At 39.5% G+C, this 19,765-nt stretch overlaps 1 protein-coding gene across 1 annotated transcript in view; it reads right to left on the bottom strand.

The window, feature by feature from the left end:
- LOC141166283 (uncharacterized) overlaps positions 1 to 19,765 on the bottom strand; it is an 81,312-nt gene that overhangs the window by 49,334 nt on the left and 12,213 nt on the right. Inside the window, exons 5-14 of the mRNA XM_073652824.1 lie at positions 16,667 to 16,764; positions 12,735 to 12,828; positions 12,283 to 12,408; positions 10,656 to 10,781; positions 10,469 to 10,573; positions 10,200 to 10,388; positions 8,912 to 9,123; positions 2,618 to 2,846; positions 2,279 to 2,358; positions 1,134 to 1,218 (exon numbers count right to left, since the gene is read on the bottom strand). Coding sequence (XP_073508925.1) covers positions 1,134 to 1,218; positions 2,279 to 2,358; positions 2,618 to 2,846; positions 8,912 to 9,123; positions 10,200 to 10,388; positions 10,469 to 10,573; positions 10,656 to 10,781; positions 12,283 to 12,408; positions 12,735 to 12,828; positions 16,667 to 16,764 — 1,344 coding nt within the window. The remainder of the gene's footprint in view (positions 1 to 1,133; positions 1,219 to 2,278; positions 2,359 to 2,617; positions 2,847 to 8,911; positions 9,124 to 10,199; positions 10,389 to 10,468; positions 10,574 to 10,655; positions 10,782 to 12,282; positions 12,409 to 12,734; positions 12,829 to 16,666; positions 16,765 to 19,765) is intronic.

The following is a 19,765-nucleotide window of genomic DNA, read 5'->3' as shown; positions in this document are numbered from 1 at the left end:
ACACAGGATCACACTAATTTCAATAAGTGATGGTCACCCTGAAATCCGTGCTGTAGTTCTTTTATAATCTTTACTTTCATTTCTGACATAATGATATGCTCGTGCTTCAGGACGGCCTTTGGAGAGGGGCTTTAACTGGTGCTCTGCTTATGTATGCCTATGTCTGCCTTCTGACAGGTCATTGTGCCTTCAGTGACCTGCCTACTATTTTAAATGCTGCCTGTGTAATTGTGTTCCAAACCTTAAATTTACATGCAGCAAAACGGCCCCCCCGCCTGCGAGGTAGCATCTCACTGTTGCCGAGAGATGCTACTGCACAAGTGCGGCCGGCAGTGCCATATTGCTGCAGGTAAATTTCTTTCTCCTCCAGCAAAATGGCACCACTAGCGGCGCTTGTGCAGTAGCATCTATCGGCAAGCGATAGATGCTATTGTGCACGCGTGGGTACCATTTTCCTGGAGGAAAAAGAAATTTTGACAGCAGGAGAAGGAATGCGAGTACTATTATTATTATTAAATATTTACATAGCGCCATTAGGTTCCATGGCGCTTTACAAGTGTAGGGGAGACAGGGACACGAACATGAAGCATCAGACGAGGCGCACTGGTACAGTAGGGCAGGGGGTCCTGTCCACGAGGGCTCACAGTCTATAGGGGCTGGGTGAGGAGACAGGAGGAAGGGGGAGAGGAGAGGGTGAGAGTAGGGCTGAAGTTATGTCTGGTACCTGGGGGAAAGACTGTAACCTGTTGTGCCCTATCCCACATACTCCACTGTAATGACTGTGAAATGTTCAGTAAAAGTTTGACTGTTTAAAAGCACTTGGGTTCCCCTGGAATGTGTGCGGCGGTTCCGGAAGATGGAAGTCCGGATTCAGGGGAGGCTTATGGCCCACAAGTGAGGATGTTGCACCCAACATCTAACAGCACACTGGGAATGGGACACGATTTTCCTGTAAGGTACCAGAGCGTGCATGAGCTACAGCTCGCCCACGACTACCCAGCTCGGGAACCTTACACACTTTAAGCGTACAGACATCATATAACAGTGGATGTCATCAAACACCTCTGACAATCATATCTAAGGAAAGCATTAAAGTAACATATATTTCTCTGTATAATTATATTAGGTTTTACCAGCGATCTGTGGAGATGTTCAAGGCGATTGCTTTGCTCCAGTTCTTTTACTTTCTTTGTTAATTGGTTATTCTCACCTTCTAATCTGAGAAAAACATAGGTATGGCATTTCAATGGTAGATACCGAGGGTGGATTTCTAATAGAAAAAGTACTATGAAAATGTGATTGACTGTGATCTTTTGGGTTCCAGGGACATTGTAATTATTATGTTGACCATCATTATCACTATGGATTACAATGGAATTCAAAGCAACCGTAAAACACCACTCTAGCGTTTATATTTTATTTCAGTGATGGAGTGCCACCACTAATCTGAGTTCCCTGACCCTAGTATTATACTCACTAGCCGCTGCCTTCATGTGTTTCCGGAGCAGCTCCGGTCCTGCGCCGCCATCTTGTGACTGCAACTTCTGACTGACCGGAAGTCAGAGGTAACGGTCAGAAGCTCTCAGTGTAAATCTATGAGGACCTTATTCTGGCTCTTCTAGACTTACATTGAGTTTTGACTTTCAGCTAGCCTAGCAAAAACTCGAGCGATCCAGCAGGTCACAACCTGCAGAAGACCAAACTGGAGCGGCACAAATAACAGATGAAGACAGTGGCTGATAAGTATAAGACTAGGGGCAAGGAGCTGAGATTAGTGGAAACACTCCAGTGGTAAAATAAAAAAAATGCTGGAGTGGTGTTTTAAAGGGTTATTCCCATCCTTAGGGATTATCACCAATTCATGAGATAACTGGATCCCTTCCAATCCCGAGAACACTCCGTATGAATTGAACGGTACGCTAGCCATCCTTAATGACATCAGAAAATAGTACATACTTTCTATGAATGTAGTACCAATTTGCAACAAATGAAAACATAAAAATGAGTGTCTGCATTCTTTTTAAATATTGTACAAAGGCTCCCATCCTTATTCTATCCCATTTCAACTGCAAATAACTAAACTGGCATTCGGTGTGCGTGGTCACTAAGGGCATTTCATCTGTCATTAGTGAAGGGGGCACCACTGGCCCCAAAGGTCTATGAGAACATGGCTGAACAGAGTGTTCCCATTGTAGTATCCTCAGTTTGTCTATGATTCCTTAACGGCACAGGACAAGGGTGATCAGTTTTATACTGCACGTAATCATCTATAACCAACCTGCTTATAGTTGATTTAAGTTCACAAAGCTCCTCATTTTCTGTTTGTAACATTTCACAGTCCTGCAGTAATTCTGTGTTCTAGGAAAAAGGACAGTAGTTTGTAAAATTCAGACTAATACACTAAATTACACTTTCTCAATAACAGTGAACTGACAGCGCAGAGTAGGAAGTACAGGTCTGCCATGAGGACCACAGCAGTGACAGCTAGACCCTCAAGAACAGTACTAGTACCAACAGTTATTCTTCTTTCCTTTGTTCAGCTCAAAATCCAATATACAAACAATTCAGTCATTTAACATGTCACCAAGGTAGTAATATATCTTGACTATTTCCTGACCTTATCAGATGCTTTCTGACACTGATCTCTTTCTTGCTCTAGTAGCTCCTCTGCATTTTTCAAGCTAACAGCTGTCTGTTGCCATCTTTCCTTCCAATACAATGTAATTTGCTGCTGCTCCTGGATTTGGGAACCCATTTGTTCATGCGCTTGCTCTAAAGCCACTTCCAAGTCATGGCACCCGGCTTGTAACTTGTCTCTTTCTTCTCGTAGCTGGGTATTGGAAGCTCTGGAGATCAAAAAACAATATTTGTCTGAAAAACATGCAATATTCTCCCTGCCTAGAAATCCAAAGAATAGAACCCACCAAGATAAGATGATACTGTTATTTAGCAGATCAGCAGTTACTTCCATTACGCATATAACCACAAATATCTAACACTATTCAACCAGATCCAAAAATAGTGACTATAAGAATGACATGAAACTCATGAATAGCCAAATCAATTTCATAAATTTATTAGTACATAGAATCAAGATAAAACACAATAAAAGTTCAATGATAAGCACAACACAAAAAAGATAGATAAAAATACACGTGATGTGGGGATGAAATAGAATAAATATAAACCACATGATTACATAGAAAACTGAAAGCACAATAGATTAAAAGTCAGCTCACCCTCGGAGTTCCTGGACCGCGGAGAGCCAGCTGAGCCGCCGGGAGACTGATTAGAGAGGAAGGAGTGCATCCAGGTTCAGGTAACTTGTAAAATCCAAAACCTTAAAAATATGGATGGACAAGTAGCATATAGTCACAATCCCATGGGAGGTCTGACCGGAGCAGACTCATTTTGAACCTAGTGGTTCTCATGACATCTGACATACAACTGCCAATGAGATCCTAAAAAAAAGTCCAATTAGGAAAAGCTATACATATGTTAAACAGTGTACATAATAAGTGCAACCAAGAGAACCCACAATACAAGAAAATGCAATAGTGACCAATATTGCAATACACAAAGACAAGGACCTAAGGACTAAAACTAAGTATAATGGTAAGTAAGATCATGTTTAACGTTCATGCCATTGGGGGTACTTTGAAGGAGATAGATCCACCAGGATTCACGGTTCAGTCATTTTCTGTGGTGGTCTCCTCCCCTATGTGGTCTGCGTACCTTCTCTATGCCAGTGGCATTACAATTATATGTGTCCCCATTGTGATGAAGTGAGAAGTGTTTGGACGTCACTGAGCATTTAAAAATGAATTTATTAGAGGCATCAGATAAATGCCTCCTGACTCTTATTTTTAGGGCTTCTTTGGTGCATCCAACATACTGTAACCTACATAATGTAAAAGTAAGTAAATAAATGATGAAGGTAGAATTACAGGTAATAAAATCCTTAATAAAATAAGATTTGTTAGTGACCATTGAACCAAATTGATTAGTATTTTTAACATGATTACAACATGTACAAATTTTATGGCCACTTTTGTAAAAGCCAATGGTATGAAGCTTTGTTCTTGATTGTGCCGGAATATGGTCCAAATACAAACTGGGAGACAAGATGTTCCCTATAGTGGGTGCCCTGGTGGCTGTGAACCGCATCGGTTAGGAAACAATGGATTTGCGTTTACTATCCTGTTCTAATATGGGGAGGTGTCTATTAATAATTCTCTCAATCTCCTCAAATTGGGGACTGAACCGTGATGTGAACGTAATGGGCTGGTTAGCACAATGTGGTTTGATTTTATCTCCTATAATGTCCGATCTGTCCATGGAATCAACTCTAACCCTGGCCCTATTAATAGCCCAATTCGGGTAGTTACGCCTCCTGAGCCTTTCCTGTACCTTACTAGCTTCCCCTGAAAAAACCAGAGGAAGAAGTGGTATTGTGTTTGATATGAACTAGTTCACCCAAGGGAATATTCTTAGTGGTATTTTTAACATGACATGAAGTAGCCAGTAGGGTAGAGTTTGTGGCTGTACTTTTTCTGTAGGGTATAATGTGGACCCCTTCAGAAGTAAATTTTAGGGAAATGTCCAAAAAGTAATTTTTTTGGTTCTGGTGACAAGACGTAAATTTAAGGTTCATGTCATTATTATTAAGATGACATAAAAAAATTTCGGCTGCCTCTTTGTCCCCCCCTTCATATCAGGAGGAGGTCATCAATATAATTACCATACTACCTGATGTGAGGGAGGAAGTCCAAGGGAGCCAAAAAAAATGAAAGATTCCTCCCAAACCACCATATAAATGTTAGCAATAGATGGCGGGAAACTAGATCCCATAGGTGCTCCACAAATCTGTAAATAAAAAATACTGTTAAATGAAAAAATTATGCGACAACCATGACAATAAACTCTTTAACAGGGGAAGCATAGTCACTAAATGCTGCAGGAAATATGTTAAAGCCCTTAAAGTTGATTCATGTGGGATACTAGGGTATGACCCCACTACATGACATGAAAGCCAAGTGCAGTGGTTAGGCCATTTGGTGAGATCTAAGGAAGAGATAACATGCTTAGTGTCCCTTAAGTAACTGTGAATCCTCTTAACTAAGGGTTGAAGATATAGATCTAGCCAGGAACTCAACCTTTCTCCTAAGCTACCTATACCTGCAACTATGTGGCGCATAGTTGGGGGGAATACTTGTTTGTGCACTTTAGGGACAGAATGGAATATTGGGGTGATCGGATGTGTGACTACAAGATCTTGTGATAATTGTACACTTATCTCTCCCATGGAGACTCCCTCTTCCAATAACTTATTTCATTTATCTGCAAAACTATGCATGGGATCGTATTTCAATTCCTTATAAACTTCAGTATCCGCTAAAAGGGCCAGATTAAATTTTTTATACAAACCTGCATTAAGCAGTATCACTGCCTCCCCTATATCCGCCTGGCAGACAACTAAATCTTTATTCGCTTTAAGATTGTCCATAGCAAGTCTCTCTTTATTGGTTAAGTTAGACGAAGAACTCCCATGATCAATTCTATGTTTCAAGGAATGCAAGTCCGACTCCACTAATTCTTGAAAATCATCCAAGACCGGGGGCGTGACTGTAGAGGGTAAAAGTATGGATTTATAACCCGGTAAGTTGAGTTTAAATTAGTATCTCCCACGGATAATTCATTAGCTAGGTACTGTAGCTGTAGTAATGCACACTGTTCTGTAAAGGAGTTAATCTTAGGGGTAGAAATGGGAGCATCCTGTGGGTATGCGGTGGTATCAATATTTCCCATAGAAATAGCTGAATCATTTGCATCCGTAAAATGGCATCTTAAGGTAAGCGCCCTCGCAAATGAGAGTCCTTTGGATAAGAGGTTTAATTCAGTCTCACTAATAATATAGCTAGACAGATTCACCAAAGAGAGTGTGATTAATTCATCTTTCTGTTCAGATAGGTGCTGGGGCCTCTTATGTTTCCTACCGGCCCGTCTGCGTTTTTTCCATTTTTTGACTGTGAGGGAAAATTTCTTTTGTTATATATGGTGTTGCGCCTAGTAGCACTAGGCAATGGATAATCAAATGAGGAATCAGAATAATCACCCGATGTGCTTAAATCAGAGCCATCTGCTGAGAAATCCGTATCCATAAAGCTTACTTTTTTGGAAGCCCCTTGCTTTTTATGCTGGGTGTGTCTGAAGTGCCCATTTCATTTGAGGATCGGTTTGGCGGGGTATTTGCAATGTCTATTACGTGTCCATGTGTAGACTTCATTTTTAACGTAGTCTTCCCGATCTCTCTCAAATTTCCTTTTTTATTTTCAATTATTTTTTCTTCTAGTTGACATATTTTCTCATCGCTTTGTTAAGAATTTTATATTGTGGTAATGTAGAGTGTTCCGATAATGTCGATTTTATTGCACTAATGTCAGCTTTAATATCAGTCAGGATGCTCAATTCCTGCTCAATAATTAAATTCATCAGGTCTAGGGAGCATTCCGTTAATACATCTTGCCATTTATGCAAGAACATATCAAAGTAAATAGTTGTGGCTACTTTCTTCAGTCGAAGACCACGTGGGATCATGCGTTTTTCCAGATATGATTGCAGGGTGGTGCATTAATGGACACCTCCCCATGTTAGAACAGGATAGTAAACGCAAATCCATTGCTTCCGAACCGATACGGTTCACAGCCACCAGGGCACCCACTATAGGGAACATCTTGTCTCCCAGTTTGTGTTTGGACCATATTCCGGCAGAATCAAGAACAAAGCTTCATACTATTGTCTTTTACAAATGTGGCCATAAAATTTGTACATGTTGTAATCATGTTTAAAATGCTAATCAATTTGTTTCCGTGGTCACTAACAAATCTTATTTTATTAAGGATTTTATTAACTGTAATTCTATCTTCATCATTTATTTAGTTACTTGTACATTATGTAGGTTACAGTATGTGGGATGCACCAAAGAAGCCCTAAAAATAAGAGTCAGGAGGCATTTATCTGATGCCGCTAATAAATTCATTTTTAAATGCTCAGCGACGTCCAAACACTTCTCACTTCATCACAATGGGGACACATATAGTTGTAATGCCACTTGCATAGAGAAGGTACGCAGACCACATAGGGGAGGGGACCATCATAGAAAATTACTGAACAGTGAATCCTGGTGGATCTATCTCCTTCAAACACTTACCCCCAATGGCATGAACGTTAAACATGATCTTACTTACCGTTATACTTCGTTTTAGTCCTTAGGTTCTTGTCTTTGTGTATTTCAATATCTGTCACTATTGCATTATCTTGTATTATGGGTTCTCTTGGTTGCTCTTATTATGTACACTGTTTTTAACATATGTATGGGTTTTCCTCATTGCACTTTTTTTATCTAGGATCTCATTGGCAGTTCTATGTCAGATGTCATGACAGGATGTGTTATATAAGCATGACCTCTGGAGGCTAGCAATGATTAAGAACCATTAGGTTCGAAACGCGTCTGCTCCAGTCAAACCCATGGGGTTGTGACTATATGCTACTTGTCCATCCATATTTTTAATTTATTCAATAAAGGTTTTGGATTTTACAAGTTACCTGAAGCTGGATGCATTCTTTCCTCTCTACATAGAAGAATGTAACAGATACTCCTATGTACTGGACAGCTGAAAAGTGTTCAGGTCTAAAGTGACTGGTGCCGGCGAACATGGAAACTGAACCGCATTTCAGTAAAATAAGAATCATCCTGATGTGTAATGATATAAAAATGGACTAATGTAAGATGAAGTGATATGTTCTCATTGATAAATAATGAATAAATAAATACATATAGGGGAATAAGTAATAATAAAAAGGGGAAGGGAGTATAAGTAAGTATTATCAAAATCCACCCAGATGTCATGTGCATACCAAGAGACACATATAAATCAGTAACACATCAAGAGGTATTGAAAGACAAATGCAGTAGTAATCAACAAAACATAATGGGTATATATTACTTATTATACATACTAATACATTTATGAAATTGATTTCGCTATTTATGAGTTGCATGTCATTCTTCTAGGTTTCATTATTCCTTCCAGGACATACAACCCTGCTATTAAATGTACTTCTGTTTACATCTAAAGATCCAAATATAGGCTTACTCTATTGTCTTATTTCCTAGTGAAGGATCTGTTCACACAGACCAACTGGAGGCACGATATGACCATCTATCAGTAAACGTTTACATGGGCAGAACAAAGTAAACGATGTCCACTGAGGGATCTAAACTAAATTGCTCAATGCACATAGGCAGTGCAAGTCCTGCTTACTTAGGACGATGCACCGCCGAGAGCCATGGTCTTTTATGCTGCATAAAAGATCAATTTACCCGATGAGAGAGCATTTTTTACTCGTTCATCGGGTGATCGGCAGCCTGTTTACTCAGGGAGATAATTGTGAAATAAGCCCTTTTAACAATTTTCATTTATGATTATCTTGCATCCTTTTGACATATGCACAAAAAATCTGTGTGCACAGAGGGAGATACTCAAAGCGAACTATAACTACATGTGACATTGTATTCTTGCCTAGAAATACTGCTTTAAAGTTGAAAATACTTCCTTAAACAGGACTTGTCACTTACTCCAAAAAACTGAGATAAATAACTTGTGCAAATCTGTGTCAATAACTGATAGCGGTATTTAACATGCCCCATCGGGGCGTTAATGGATCCTCATGACACCCCGGGGCTCTGCAGAAGACCCCCATGCCTATCATTATGATACTCCTGTGAATGCCGGCAAGACAGTGAGAGTTCACAGTAATGTGTCATTTTCTATGGATAGATGCTTAGTTCATGGGTTTGGGGCCATATACCTGCTTTTAACATGCTTTGATTGATTCTGCATCCAGTTACCTGAGCTCTTGAACACATAAGCTATCATCATCATTCTCCATGACAGCCATCAGTGTTTGCTTCTCCTCTAAGAGTTGCTTGCGCTCAACCTCAAGGGCAGATGCAAGGTTGCTGGAGATCTTGTGCTCTGCTTGAGTATGGTGAAGCTCTTCTAATGCATTCTGAAGACTTTGCTGTATTTGACCCAACTCTGCTGTTAACTTCTCATTCACCTGGTTGAAAAACAACCGCAATGTTATCATACATCACTTATTAAACACAATAGCTGGACAATACCTTTGTCATATATGTACATCCAAAATAAAATGTGGATTCTATTGTAAATTAAAGGTCATAGGCTGTGAATTAGAAAGTTTTTATTGTGTACTGTGTATCATTTACACAGATTAGAAAGAGTACAGGGAATCTGTCACAACATTTTTGCCATCTAGCTGAGAGCAGCATAATGTACAGACAGAGACCCTGATTCCAGTGACGTGTCACTTACTGAGCTGCTTAGTGTAGTATTGATAAAATCCCTGTTTTATCAGCAAGATTATCATTAAAGGACTAGTAAACCTGCAGCCATGTAGTTCTCCACATTCATGAGCCCGCACCACTGATTGGCAGCTTTCTGTGTACACTGTGTGTAGGCAGAAAGCTGCCAATCAGTGATGTGGTCGGGGTTATACAGGGCTCAGCATTTAGAGGACTGCTAGATCTGCAGCAGATAAAACAAGGATTTTATCAAAATGACAGCAAGCAGCCCTGTAAGTGATATATCGCTGGAATCAGGGTCTCTGATCCCACATTATACGGCTCTCAGCTAGAATAGCAAAAAACTGGTGACAGATTCCCTTTAAATGTAGCGTGATTGAGTTTGCAGAATATATTTCATTTGCTGAAAAAAATGGGACCATCATCAAGAATACAGAGCTGGTCTCTAATATTCACATAACTGCATGTGGATCATACTGTATGTGTATACAGTGGCTGAAGAATGTCCCCTGCAGAACAATGGTATATGGGCCCTTTACAGTCCAATAGCTCATCACAATGCACAATTCCACCTGCTTTGGAGGTGAAAGTGGGCCCCCCAACCTCTTGGGTGGCTGCACAGGTTGCATCAATGTTATGCCCGCCCCTAAATGTATATATATACAACTTTCAACTTGTTTGATAGACAAGACAGTGAGAGTTCACAGTAATGTGTCATTTTCTATGGATAGATGAAAGTGATTGACTTCTATAGATTTTATGTCACTTTACTTCATATCATACATTTTCATAAGACTTTTTCAATCCTTACTTGCTTCAGCACCACCAATTCTTCTTTCATTTGCACCTTCTCTTGATCCTGTCGATTTGCTTGTGCTTTGGCCCCAACTAGTTCAATATGGAGGTCACTGACCTGGTCGTTAAACCCTTCCCGTCCTCTCCGGGCCCTTTCCAGCTCTAGAGACAGCTCCTGTGATTGTCGATGCAGCTCAAGCTTTTCCTAGTAATTGATATCAGCTTAAGTAAATACTAATATACAATCTAAATGTGTCATCTTCTTAATCGTCCTGTTACATGTACCTTCAGAAATCGCTCTCTGTCGGATTGAGCAACTTTCAGTCTTAGTGTCAGATCTGAAACTTTCTCGTCCAATCTTAATACTTTGGAGGACAGAAGTTCTTTCTCCTGTTGGAAGCAACACCTTTAAGAATTTAAAATCTAAGCTATGGCATGTTTGGAACAGCCCGTCCTGTTTCTACGCCCATACCAGATTCATGTTGTTGAAGTTTAGCTGGAGGTCAGCAAGCTCATCCTGAAGGTTTTGATGAGTTCGGAGTGTATCTGTTGCTCTCTGGTTTGCTTCATTTGTTTGGCTAAAAGCCAGATGACTTCCCTGTAAAAAGTGAACTGTCAATGTTATGTCTGAAATGTTTACAGTGTTTTAAATGTTTTTTTTTAACAAGTGCTGCCTTTTTAGTCGGAAAATAGCTAAAAAAAGACAAATGTTGTAATCACACTACAAATAATGAAGTATTTATGACAGTTGACTGTAAAAGGGTCCACCTGAAGTGGTCCAGGTCCCCTCTGCTAGACATAATAACATGTCTACAGCTATTTTATTCATTTTAACATATTTTCTATAGCAGTAATGCAGTTCCAATTTCATATATTCAATGTTTGCATATTATAGCATTTCAGAGTGCAGCTGTTTTTTCTTATCTTTACAGCTATTCTTAAGAAGGATCTGGTACCATATAAACCGAATGCACTAATAAACAGATCATACGGACCTGATGAGACTAGTGTACTTACTCTGAAAATATTAAATGATCCCATCCTTGATTTACGATACTCTAACTGCGAAATTCTATTTGATACTTAACCAATATAACGTATGCCTTCCAATATGCTATATTGAAGTATTTTTACTTTTGCATCTATGTTTTGAAATCTCAATAACATTAATGAAAAAAAAGTGCCTTTCATAAGTCCAGCTATATAGATAAAATGCTCTTTATAATATGAAACATTCAAAAGGGTTGTTTAGCCATTGGATTTTCAAAGTTAGATCTATGAGATCTATTTAAAGGGGTTGTCTCAAATTTTGAAATGGTAAAATTGCAAACTGCTTGTAAAAACAAATAGCTTTGCAAATTACCACTTAGTAAAAATCATCTCCATCCTTAAGACCAAAGGGTTTTACTATGAACAAAAGTTCACTTTAATCAATAGATCTTGGAATAATAATAACCTCTACAATTGGATGTGTTTAAATAAATGTCCCTGTGCTGAGATAATCTTATAAATGTGCCCCTGTTGTGTACTGTGTAATGGCTGTGTCTGACCGTACAGGAACATGGTCTGATCATACCACATCTCCTGGGCAGGGGGGAAGCAAAAGAGTATACAGACAGGACAGCATGGGATTACAGCTGATTCTTTTTGTGAGGTAAAACGTTTCCCTGCCTGTTTTTAAACAATGTTCCACTTCCAAGAAAGAATCAGCTGTGATCCCATTCTGTAATGTCTGTATAATCTTTTGCTTCCTCCCCTGTCCAGGAGATGTGGTATGATCAGACCGTGTTCTGTACACAGTCAGACACAGACATTACACAGTACACAGCAGGGGCACATGTATAAGATTACATCCAAATGTGGAAATTATTATTATATCTATTATATTATATGATAGATCTATTATAAGATCTATTGATTAAAATGAACTTTTGTTCGTGGGAAAACCCCTTTAAGGAGCACACCACCTCTTGGAAAGCAGGAAGCCGGGAAGACATGGAAAGGGGCACTCCTGCAGAAAAAATAATATATACATTTTGTATTTTAAAATCTGGCAACAGATCCTCTTCAAAATCTTGGTCTTGATGTCCCCTGGTTACCTCTTGTAATTTTCTGAGCTCCTCAACAGCTTGGTTCTTTTCAGCCTCAAGGATTTTCACACGATTCCGAAAGTATACAAGATTTTCTCTGGCAGTCTTTAATTCCCGACTCACCTCATCATTACCCTTTAAATATTACAAATACCGATCATTAACTTATCTAAGTAATTGATATACTTGTCATATATCTTAATCCTAATATGGTGGACGTGTCACTATAAGCATGACAAGAGAGTGACCAGAGGACAAATGCCTTACAGTTTGGAAATCACAATATGGCAGCAATGTGGGCAATATTCTGTAATATTTCAGCCCGTAGCTTTTATCAACATAAGCTTAATTCTTTCCCATCACAAACACAGAACAAGGGCTCTTTTATTGTATCATATATGAGGAGGATAAAATACCAAATTACATAACATCAGACAAACAGATACACTAAGGGATTTTACCATAGATATTTTCTGGTTCATTAATTCATTTGTGTAGTTGAAATTTTCTAAATTAGATTTTGCCAGCATCACTTCCATCTCCAGATTTATAATCCTGTAAAGAAGACAGTCACAGTAATATATTTATGGTTAATATCTGCAATGTAAAAGTGTAGAATATATTACTTTCACACATATCTCCACTGGCATTATAGCGTTGGTAGGGACGACTACACTTCTTACCTTCATAGCAAACAAGGTGCAGTAGCTCAGAAATATATATACCTCACCTAGCTTGCAAATTAAATGTAATTTTTGAAAAAAAGAAAAAACTTTACCTATCAAAAGTTCATAATCTTATATGAGGGTACCCTGTGTTTGACGTAATTAAAAATTTTACAGGCACCGATTCATCATTTGAGGAATTTTTTAAGTCACTTTTCTTTCTTTGCCTTGTGTATTCGCTGTCATTTTGTCATCAGGGAACAGTATGAAGAGAAACGGCAGCATGAGGGAATAGTATGAAAAGTTGGGCGCATAGGGGAACAGTATGGAGAGGTGGGGATATAGGGGGACAGTACAGAGAGGATGGAATATGGGGAGACAGTATGGAGAGGTGGGAGAGTGAGGGGGACAATATGGAGTAATGGCAGCATGAAAAAGACAGTATGGAGCGGTAGAAGCGTGACTGGGACATTCTGGAAAGTTGTCAGCATTATTGAGAGGTGGCACCGTGGGGGGCACTGAAGATGTGGACAGTGAGTTTTTGGAGCAAAAACTCTACAAATCCTCTTCAAAAACTTAAATTGGAGTTTTGAGAAGGGCTTGGAGAGTTTCTGCTCAGTTTCAGCTCCAACTTACAACGAGAGCCTCTAAAAACCCGAGGACCAAAGAAGTTTAGCCTATTTTAAGTTTGACCCCCATCTGCCAAGTTGTGCAGGTCTGCCCTAAAGCCGTGGTAAAATACTCTGTATCAAAGTACCATTAGAGTTCTGATTGGTGGAGGTAAGAGTCCTGTGAGTACAATCTGCAGAGATTTATGGTATATATTTTCGATATGCAATAAATGTCGCATAAGGTAATACCCCTTACGTTTTTTTTGTGAACCTTAGGATTTCTTCAATATGAGAGTGTGGCCCTTGGACAAAAAAAGGTTGTGCACCCCTGCTGTAAACAATTCCTATGACCTATTAACAAAATAATACCTAAAGAAAAGCAGCTGCAGGTGGCTTTCCACATAGCCCCAACAGAGGTGATCTGATGCCCCTTTTTCTTCCTATTACTTTACCTTGAAATTGAGTTAAGTTGTCAATATGAACATCCCTAAATCACCCGCCGTCTTCAGCTCTTCCCGGCACGACTCCAGTCCCACACTGCCTTTTTGTGACACCAACTTCTGACTGACCAGAAGTCAGAGGTAATGGTCACAAGCTCTCAGTGTAAGTCTATGAGAGCATCATTCTGCTGTCTCATAGACTTACATTGAGTAGTGACTTCCGGATTGCTCCAGCAAACACTTGAGCGATCACAGGTCACAAAACTGCTGGAAACAGACCAGAATGGCGCCAATAACAGAAGAAGACAGCGAGTGGTAAGTATAAGACAAAGGGCAGGGAACTTAGATTAGTGGCACTACTGCAGCTCTTCAATAGAAAAAAAAGTGGTGCTTTAAATACCACATATCAACAACCATACACTGCACAGGTCTGTAATATTAGCATGTGGAGGATATACAAGAAATAATCAGTCAAAATGTACTCCTTTCTTGCAGACACATAAGTGCTTGCTGACAGTATCCACCTGAGCATCACCCGTAGGCCACGTTCACACATTCAGTATTTGGTCAATATTTTACAACAGTATTTGCAGTATTTGTAACAAAAACCAGGAGTGGGTGATAAATACAGAAGTGGTGAGGTGTTTCTATTATACTTTTCCTCTGATTGTTCCTCTCCTGGTTTTGGCTTACAAATACTGATGTAAAATACTGACCAAATACTGAATGTGTGAATATGTCCTTGATGTTGTAAAATGACGCTCCTACCCACTTTTTCTAGCTTTTCTTTTCCTTTGTCCTGTTTAAGATAACTGATTTTTTCACTTTGTCATTCCTTTATTCCTACCTTTGTATTAAGATCAACAATTTTTTGATGCTGCTCAGGCCTCCTAACACATTACACTGAATAAGTGGTTGTTTTGTTAACAAAGCTACTTGAGTATTTTATATGCTTTTCTGCTTGTTTACGTCATATTGTTAACACTGTGTAAGGATGCAGCTGGACAGGTCCTCGATGAGAGATATCACAGAGGTGTCACCTAGGTGGTTAGCCTTAGGCTGTGTGCCCACTATGCGTTTTTCAAGCGTTTTTGCCGCAGAATTTCCGCAGCGAAAACGCTTAAAAAACGCTTGGTAGTACGTGCCCAATGGTCCCCAATGATAATCCGCATGTGATGTACACATGCTGCGAAAATTTCCGCTGCAGAAAAATACGCAGCATGTCCATTAATTTTTCGAACATGCAGCGTAATTGCCGCCATTGACTTGCATTGAATTGCATAATATCCGCATGAGCACATGTGCACATACAGATATTAAGCGATTCAATGTGCGGATGGTACCCGGGTCTGGAGAAGAGGAGACTCTCCTCCAGACTCGGGTACCATAGAACCTGTTAAAAAAAGAATTTAAAATAAAAAATAAAGATTATACTTACCTTCCGATGGCCCCCGGTGTTTTCTCCGCTATGTCCGGTCTGTTGTACGGCTCGCGATGGTCTAAAAGGACCTGCGGTGACGACATTTAGTCATATGACAGTTCACACGATCGCTTGACGTCGGTGGTCGTGTGACCTGTCAAATGACTAAATGATGTCATGAAAGGTCCTTTCACACCACCGCGAGCCATACAACAGACCGGATGTAGCGGAGAAAACACCGGGGGCCATCGGAAGGTAAGTATAATCTTTATTTTTTACCATTTTTATTCTTTTTTTAACTATTAACTTGGTCACACTATATAAATCTATGCTGGTTGCATGGATTTTTATAGTGTGACCAAGTTGTCAAGCAGTCAAGCACTTTTCCAAGTGATGCTAAAATCGCTTGGAAAAGCGCTTGATAACCTGCATGCAGAAATGCATGCAAAAACGCTTGACAAACGCTTCTACCTGGCAGAAAAAACGCATGTAAAATCCGCATGCGTTTTTCCCGCCAGGGAGATGTGGAAAAAATCTGCAGCATTTCTGCATCGTGGGCACATAGCCTTAGTGTTGTGAAACTTGGAGAGCAGGCTCCAGCACAGATAGTGTTGAGACGTTTTTAATGGGCTTGGATTTCTGGGTTTGGGTTTTAGGAGCAACTAGAAGAGCTAGGTGGGACTGGTAGCTCGCATATCTCCAATCTAGACTGGGCAGCTCATTTAAAAGGCAGCTGGGTTGCCTCAGTAGTGGCTGTGAGTGGAGGTAAAAAGACCTCTGTTATTATTTTGTCTCTGCCAGAAACTGCCAGAGTTGGACACTTATCTAAACGGGCGAGCCTGTGGTATCATAAGGACTGTTTATTTTCTGTTTGTTTTTGATTTGCGTTTATGAAGAAGGAAAGGCAGTTTGTTTACTTTATGCTGAAAGTTTATGAAGTCTAATAAACTTTCCTGTTTGCACTAAGAAGCTTCATGAGCGTGTGGACCTGGCGACTACCAAAGAGTGAAATCGCTACAACTATTAAAGGAACAATTCAAGTTTTTCAAGTACGGATATTAATATGCTTTTATTTTTTGTTGAGTGTTTGTCTTTGTTTGGTCTTTCTTTAATTAAAAAACTATAAAGCTTAATTAAACAAACCGTAAGTTTGATAATAAAACAACGTAGTCTGCAATTCTCCACACTTTGGGAAAAAAGCAATCCGCTCATTTTCCAGAATTCTGTATGTTGTCTGTTAAATAAAAAAAAACTTGCCTGTCTTGTAGTTCTCCCCTCTGTTTCTTGTCCTCGAAACGAGACACTTCCAGCCAGCCTTTTTCTTTCTCTAACTCCGATATTGAGGACTCTAGTTGCTAAAGGATAAATGAAAATACATGAAAGCATTAACAATGCTATAATCACCTTCTCCTAGTATGACACACTATAGGCATTATTATGCTGCTTTTTCCTCATACCATAAGTCAGGTATACAAACAATAAACTACTTAGCACATGTAAAGGTTTAACAAAAGGCTGCATTCATAATCACAAGCGTTTCTTAGAAATAAGCTATGAATACAAATAGGAAGAATAATAAATTCAGGGCTAATGTACAGAAAAGGACAACCTCTCTTTGCCTCCATACTTACAGAATGAAGCCTGCATGATTCAGAATCTAACAGAAGAAAACTTCATATACAATGAACAATTGAAATTGTTCAACAATTGCTCAACAATGAAATTGAAACACCAAAAAATGAAAAGTTATAGAATTATGGTAATCACAGGAGCGCTAAACATGTTAATGATATGCACATGATGTAAAAATGGAAACAAAATGTTCAAAACATATAGAGGCGAATCTCATTTATATGTATAAATACATGCGTGGTCAATACATAGGACTGGTACATGACTTATACCTTCCAAGGACCTTACCAAGGACCAGGAGACATTCATTACATGTGGAAGAAAACGATTCTGACATTTAAATAGCAAAAGGGTTCTTTAAAGTTAGAGCAGTCCGATTGTAGAATGCCCTACCACAAGAGGTAGTATGGCAGATACTATAACAGCATTTAACAAAATGCAGGATGCTTTTCTCACAACAATAGGCATTATGGGTTATGAATAATCTAATGATAGACAATGTATAACTGGTGGAAAAAGGTTCAACTTGATGGATCTGTGTCTTTTTTCAAACTATAGAAGTATGTAAAAAAACATCTTGAGCATGAGAGCTGCACACAAAAATACATGCACTTAACCGCCTTGGTGTGTTATCAATGAGGTTATTAATTGTTGTCTGAGAAATCTTCTGCCACGCTGAATACACTTAGGCACGGAAATCATCAAGATCCGCTGCTGGCAGCTCCCTATGACATTTAGGGTCATACAGGTTGCTCAAAACGAGCAACATGCAGCCTGGTGTTGTATTGAAAAACGACTCCGGGGACACTTTAACATTCCCTAGTGAAGAACTCTTCATGGTGTTGCCCAAGTGGTCTCCAGACCAATCTCCAGCTATCATTGCCTATTTTCTCTTATGAAGCCCCCTTCAGATTCTTTGAGATATCTCGAAGACTGATTGTCAAGAGAATAAAAGGTGAGCACTACCATGAGTCTGGTGTCATGCCAACAGCAAAGCATCTTGAGACTATTCCTCAAACAACCATTAATAACTTAATTGGTAACGTGCCAAGGTGTGTAAGTGGATGTATTTCTGTGCGTGGTGCCCAAAGTTGATACGGAAAAAATCGAAATGTTTTGAAAATATTGTTTCCATTTTTTATCATTTGCATATCATTACAATGCCTATTCATCCTGTGATTTTCATACCTCCATGACTTTGCTTTCTTGGTGTTGCAATTTCAATGTTAAAGAGTGTAAAATCTGATGCATACAGAGGTACAATAGAGGCACCGTCTACCTCTATGGAAGCTCCTTCATGGCTCCATACAAACCAGAGCCATAATATAGTCATATACATGAGCTCTAAATATTACATTGAATGGGATGAAACTGCCACAGTTATATCTGAACATTTTCATATCAATTGATATTCAACATTCATTACATAAAAGTAAAATGAAAAGACTATAAGTGTTAGAAATAAATGTTAATTGGAAGAATTTGTGCATTATTCTCGGTGAGGAAGTTTATAATAAAGATACATACATTCTGGCAAATACAAAGATGAAAATTGGATCACATAGTCATTTTGCAAATGCTAAAAAACATTAACAACTACACATTCATGTGCTTACAAGAGAGTTACAGTGGGGAAAAAAAGTATTTAGTCAGCCACCAATTGTGCAAGTTCTCCCACTTAAAAAGATGAGAGAGGCCTGTAATTGACATCATAGGTAGACCTCAACTATGAGATACACAATGAGAAAACAAATCCTGAAAATCACATTGTCTGATTTGGAAAGAATATTTTTCTTCAAATTTTGTGGGAAAATAAGTATTTGGTCAATTACAAAAGTTCATCTCAATACTTTGTTATATATCCTTTGTTGGCAATGACAGAAGTCAAACGTTTTCTGTAATTCTTCACAAGGTTGGCACACACTGTTACTGGTATGTTGGCCCATTCCTCCATGCAGACAACTCTAGAGCAGATGTTTTGGGGCTGTCGCTGGGCAACACGGACTTTCAACTCGCTCCAAAGGTTTTCTATAGGGTTTCGATCTGGAGACTGGCTAAGCCCTGGCGGTGTGCTTGGGATCATTGTCATGCTGAATGACCCAGCCACGTTTCATCTTCAATGCCCTTGCTGATAGAAGGAGGTTTGCACTCAAAATCTCATGATACATGGCCCCATTCATTCTTTCATGTACACGAATCAGTCGTCCTGGTCCCTTGGCAGAGAAACAGCCCCAAAGCATGATGTTGCCACCCCCATGCTTCACAGTAGGTATGGTGTTCTTTGGATGCAACTCAGCATTCTTTCTCCTCCAAACATGACGAGTTGTGTTTCTACTAAACAGTTCTACTTTGGTTTCATCTGACCATATGACATTCTCCCAAAACTCTTCTGGATCATCCAAATGCTCTCTAGCAAATTTTAGACGGGCTCGGGCATGTAATGGCTTAAGCAGGGGGACACGTCTGGCACTGCAGGATCTGAGTCCCTGGCGGCGTAGTGTGTTACTGATGGTAGCCTGTGTAACGTTGGTCCCAGCTCTCTGCAGGTTATTCACTAGGTCCCCCCATGTGGTTCTGGGATTTTTGCTCACCGTTCTTGAGATCATTTTGACCCCACGGGGTGAGATCTTGTGTTGAGCCCCAGATCGAGGGAGATGTTTCTGGTGTCCTTCGACAGCTCTTTGGTCTTCACCATAGTGGAATTTGGAGTGTGACTGTTTGAGG

The sequence above is a fragment of the Phyllobates terribilis genome, unplaced genomic scaffold (genome assembly GCF_046119375.1).
Source record: "Phyllobates terribilis strain yellow unplaced genomic scaffold, ASM4611937v1 Scaffold_11__3_contigs__length_659146591, whole genome shotgun sequence".
In the NCBI taxonomy this organism is placed as follows: Eukaryota; Metazoa; Chordata; class Amphibia; order Anura; family Dendrobatidae; genus Phyllobates; species Phyllobates terribilis.
Note: the sequence above shows the minus strand (reverse complement) of the source record. Positions and strands in the feature narration are given on the sequence as shown.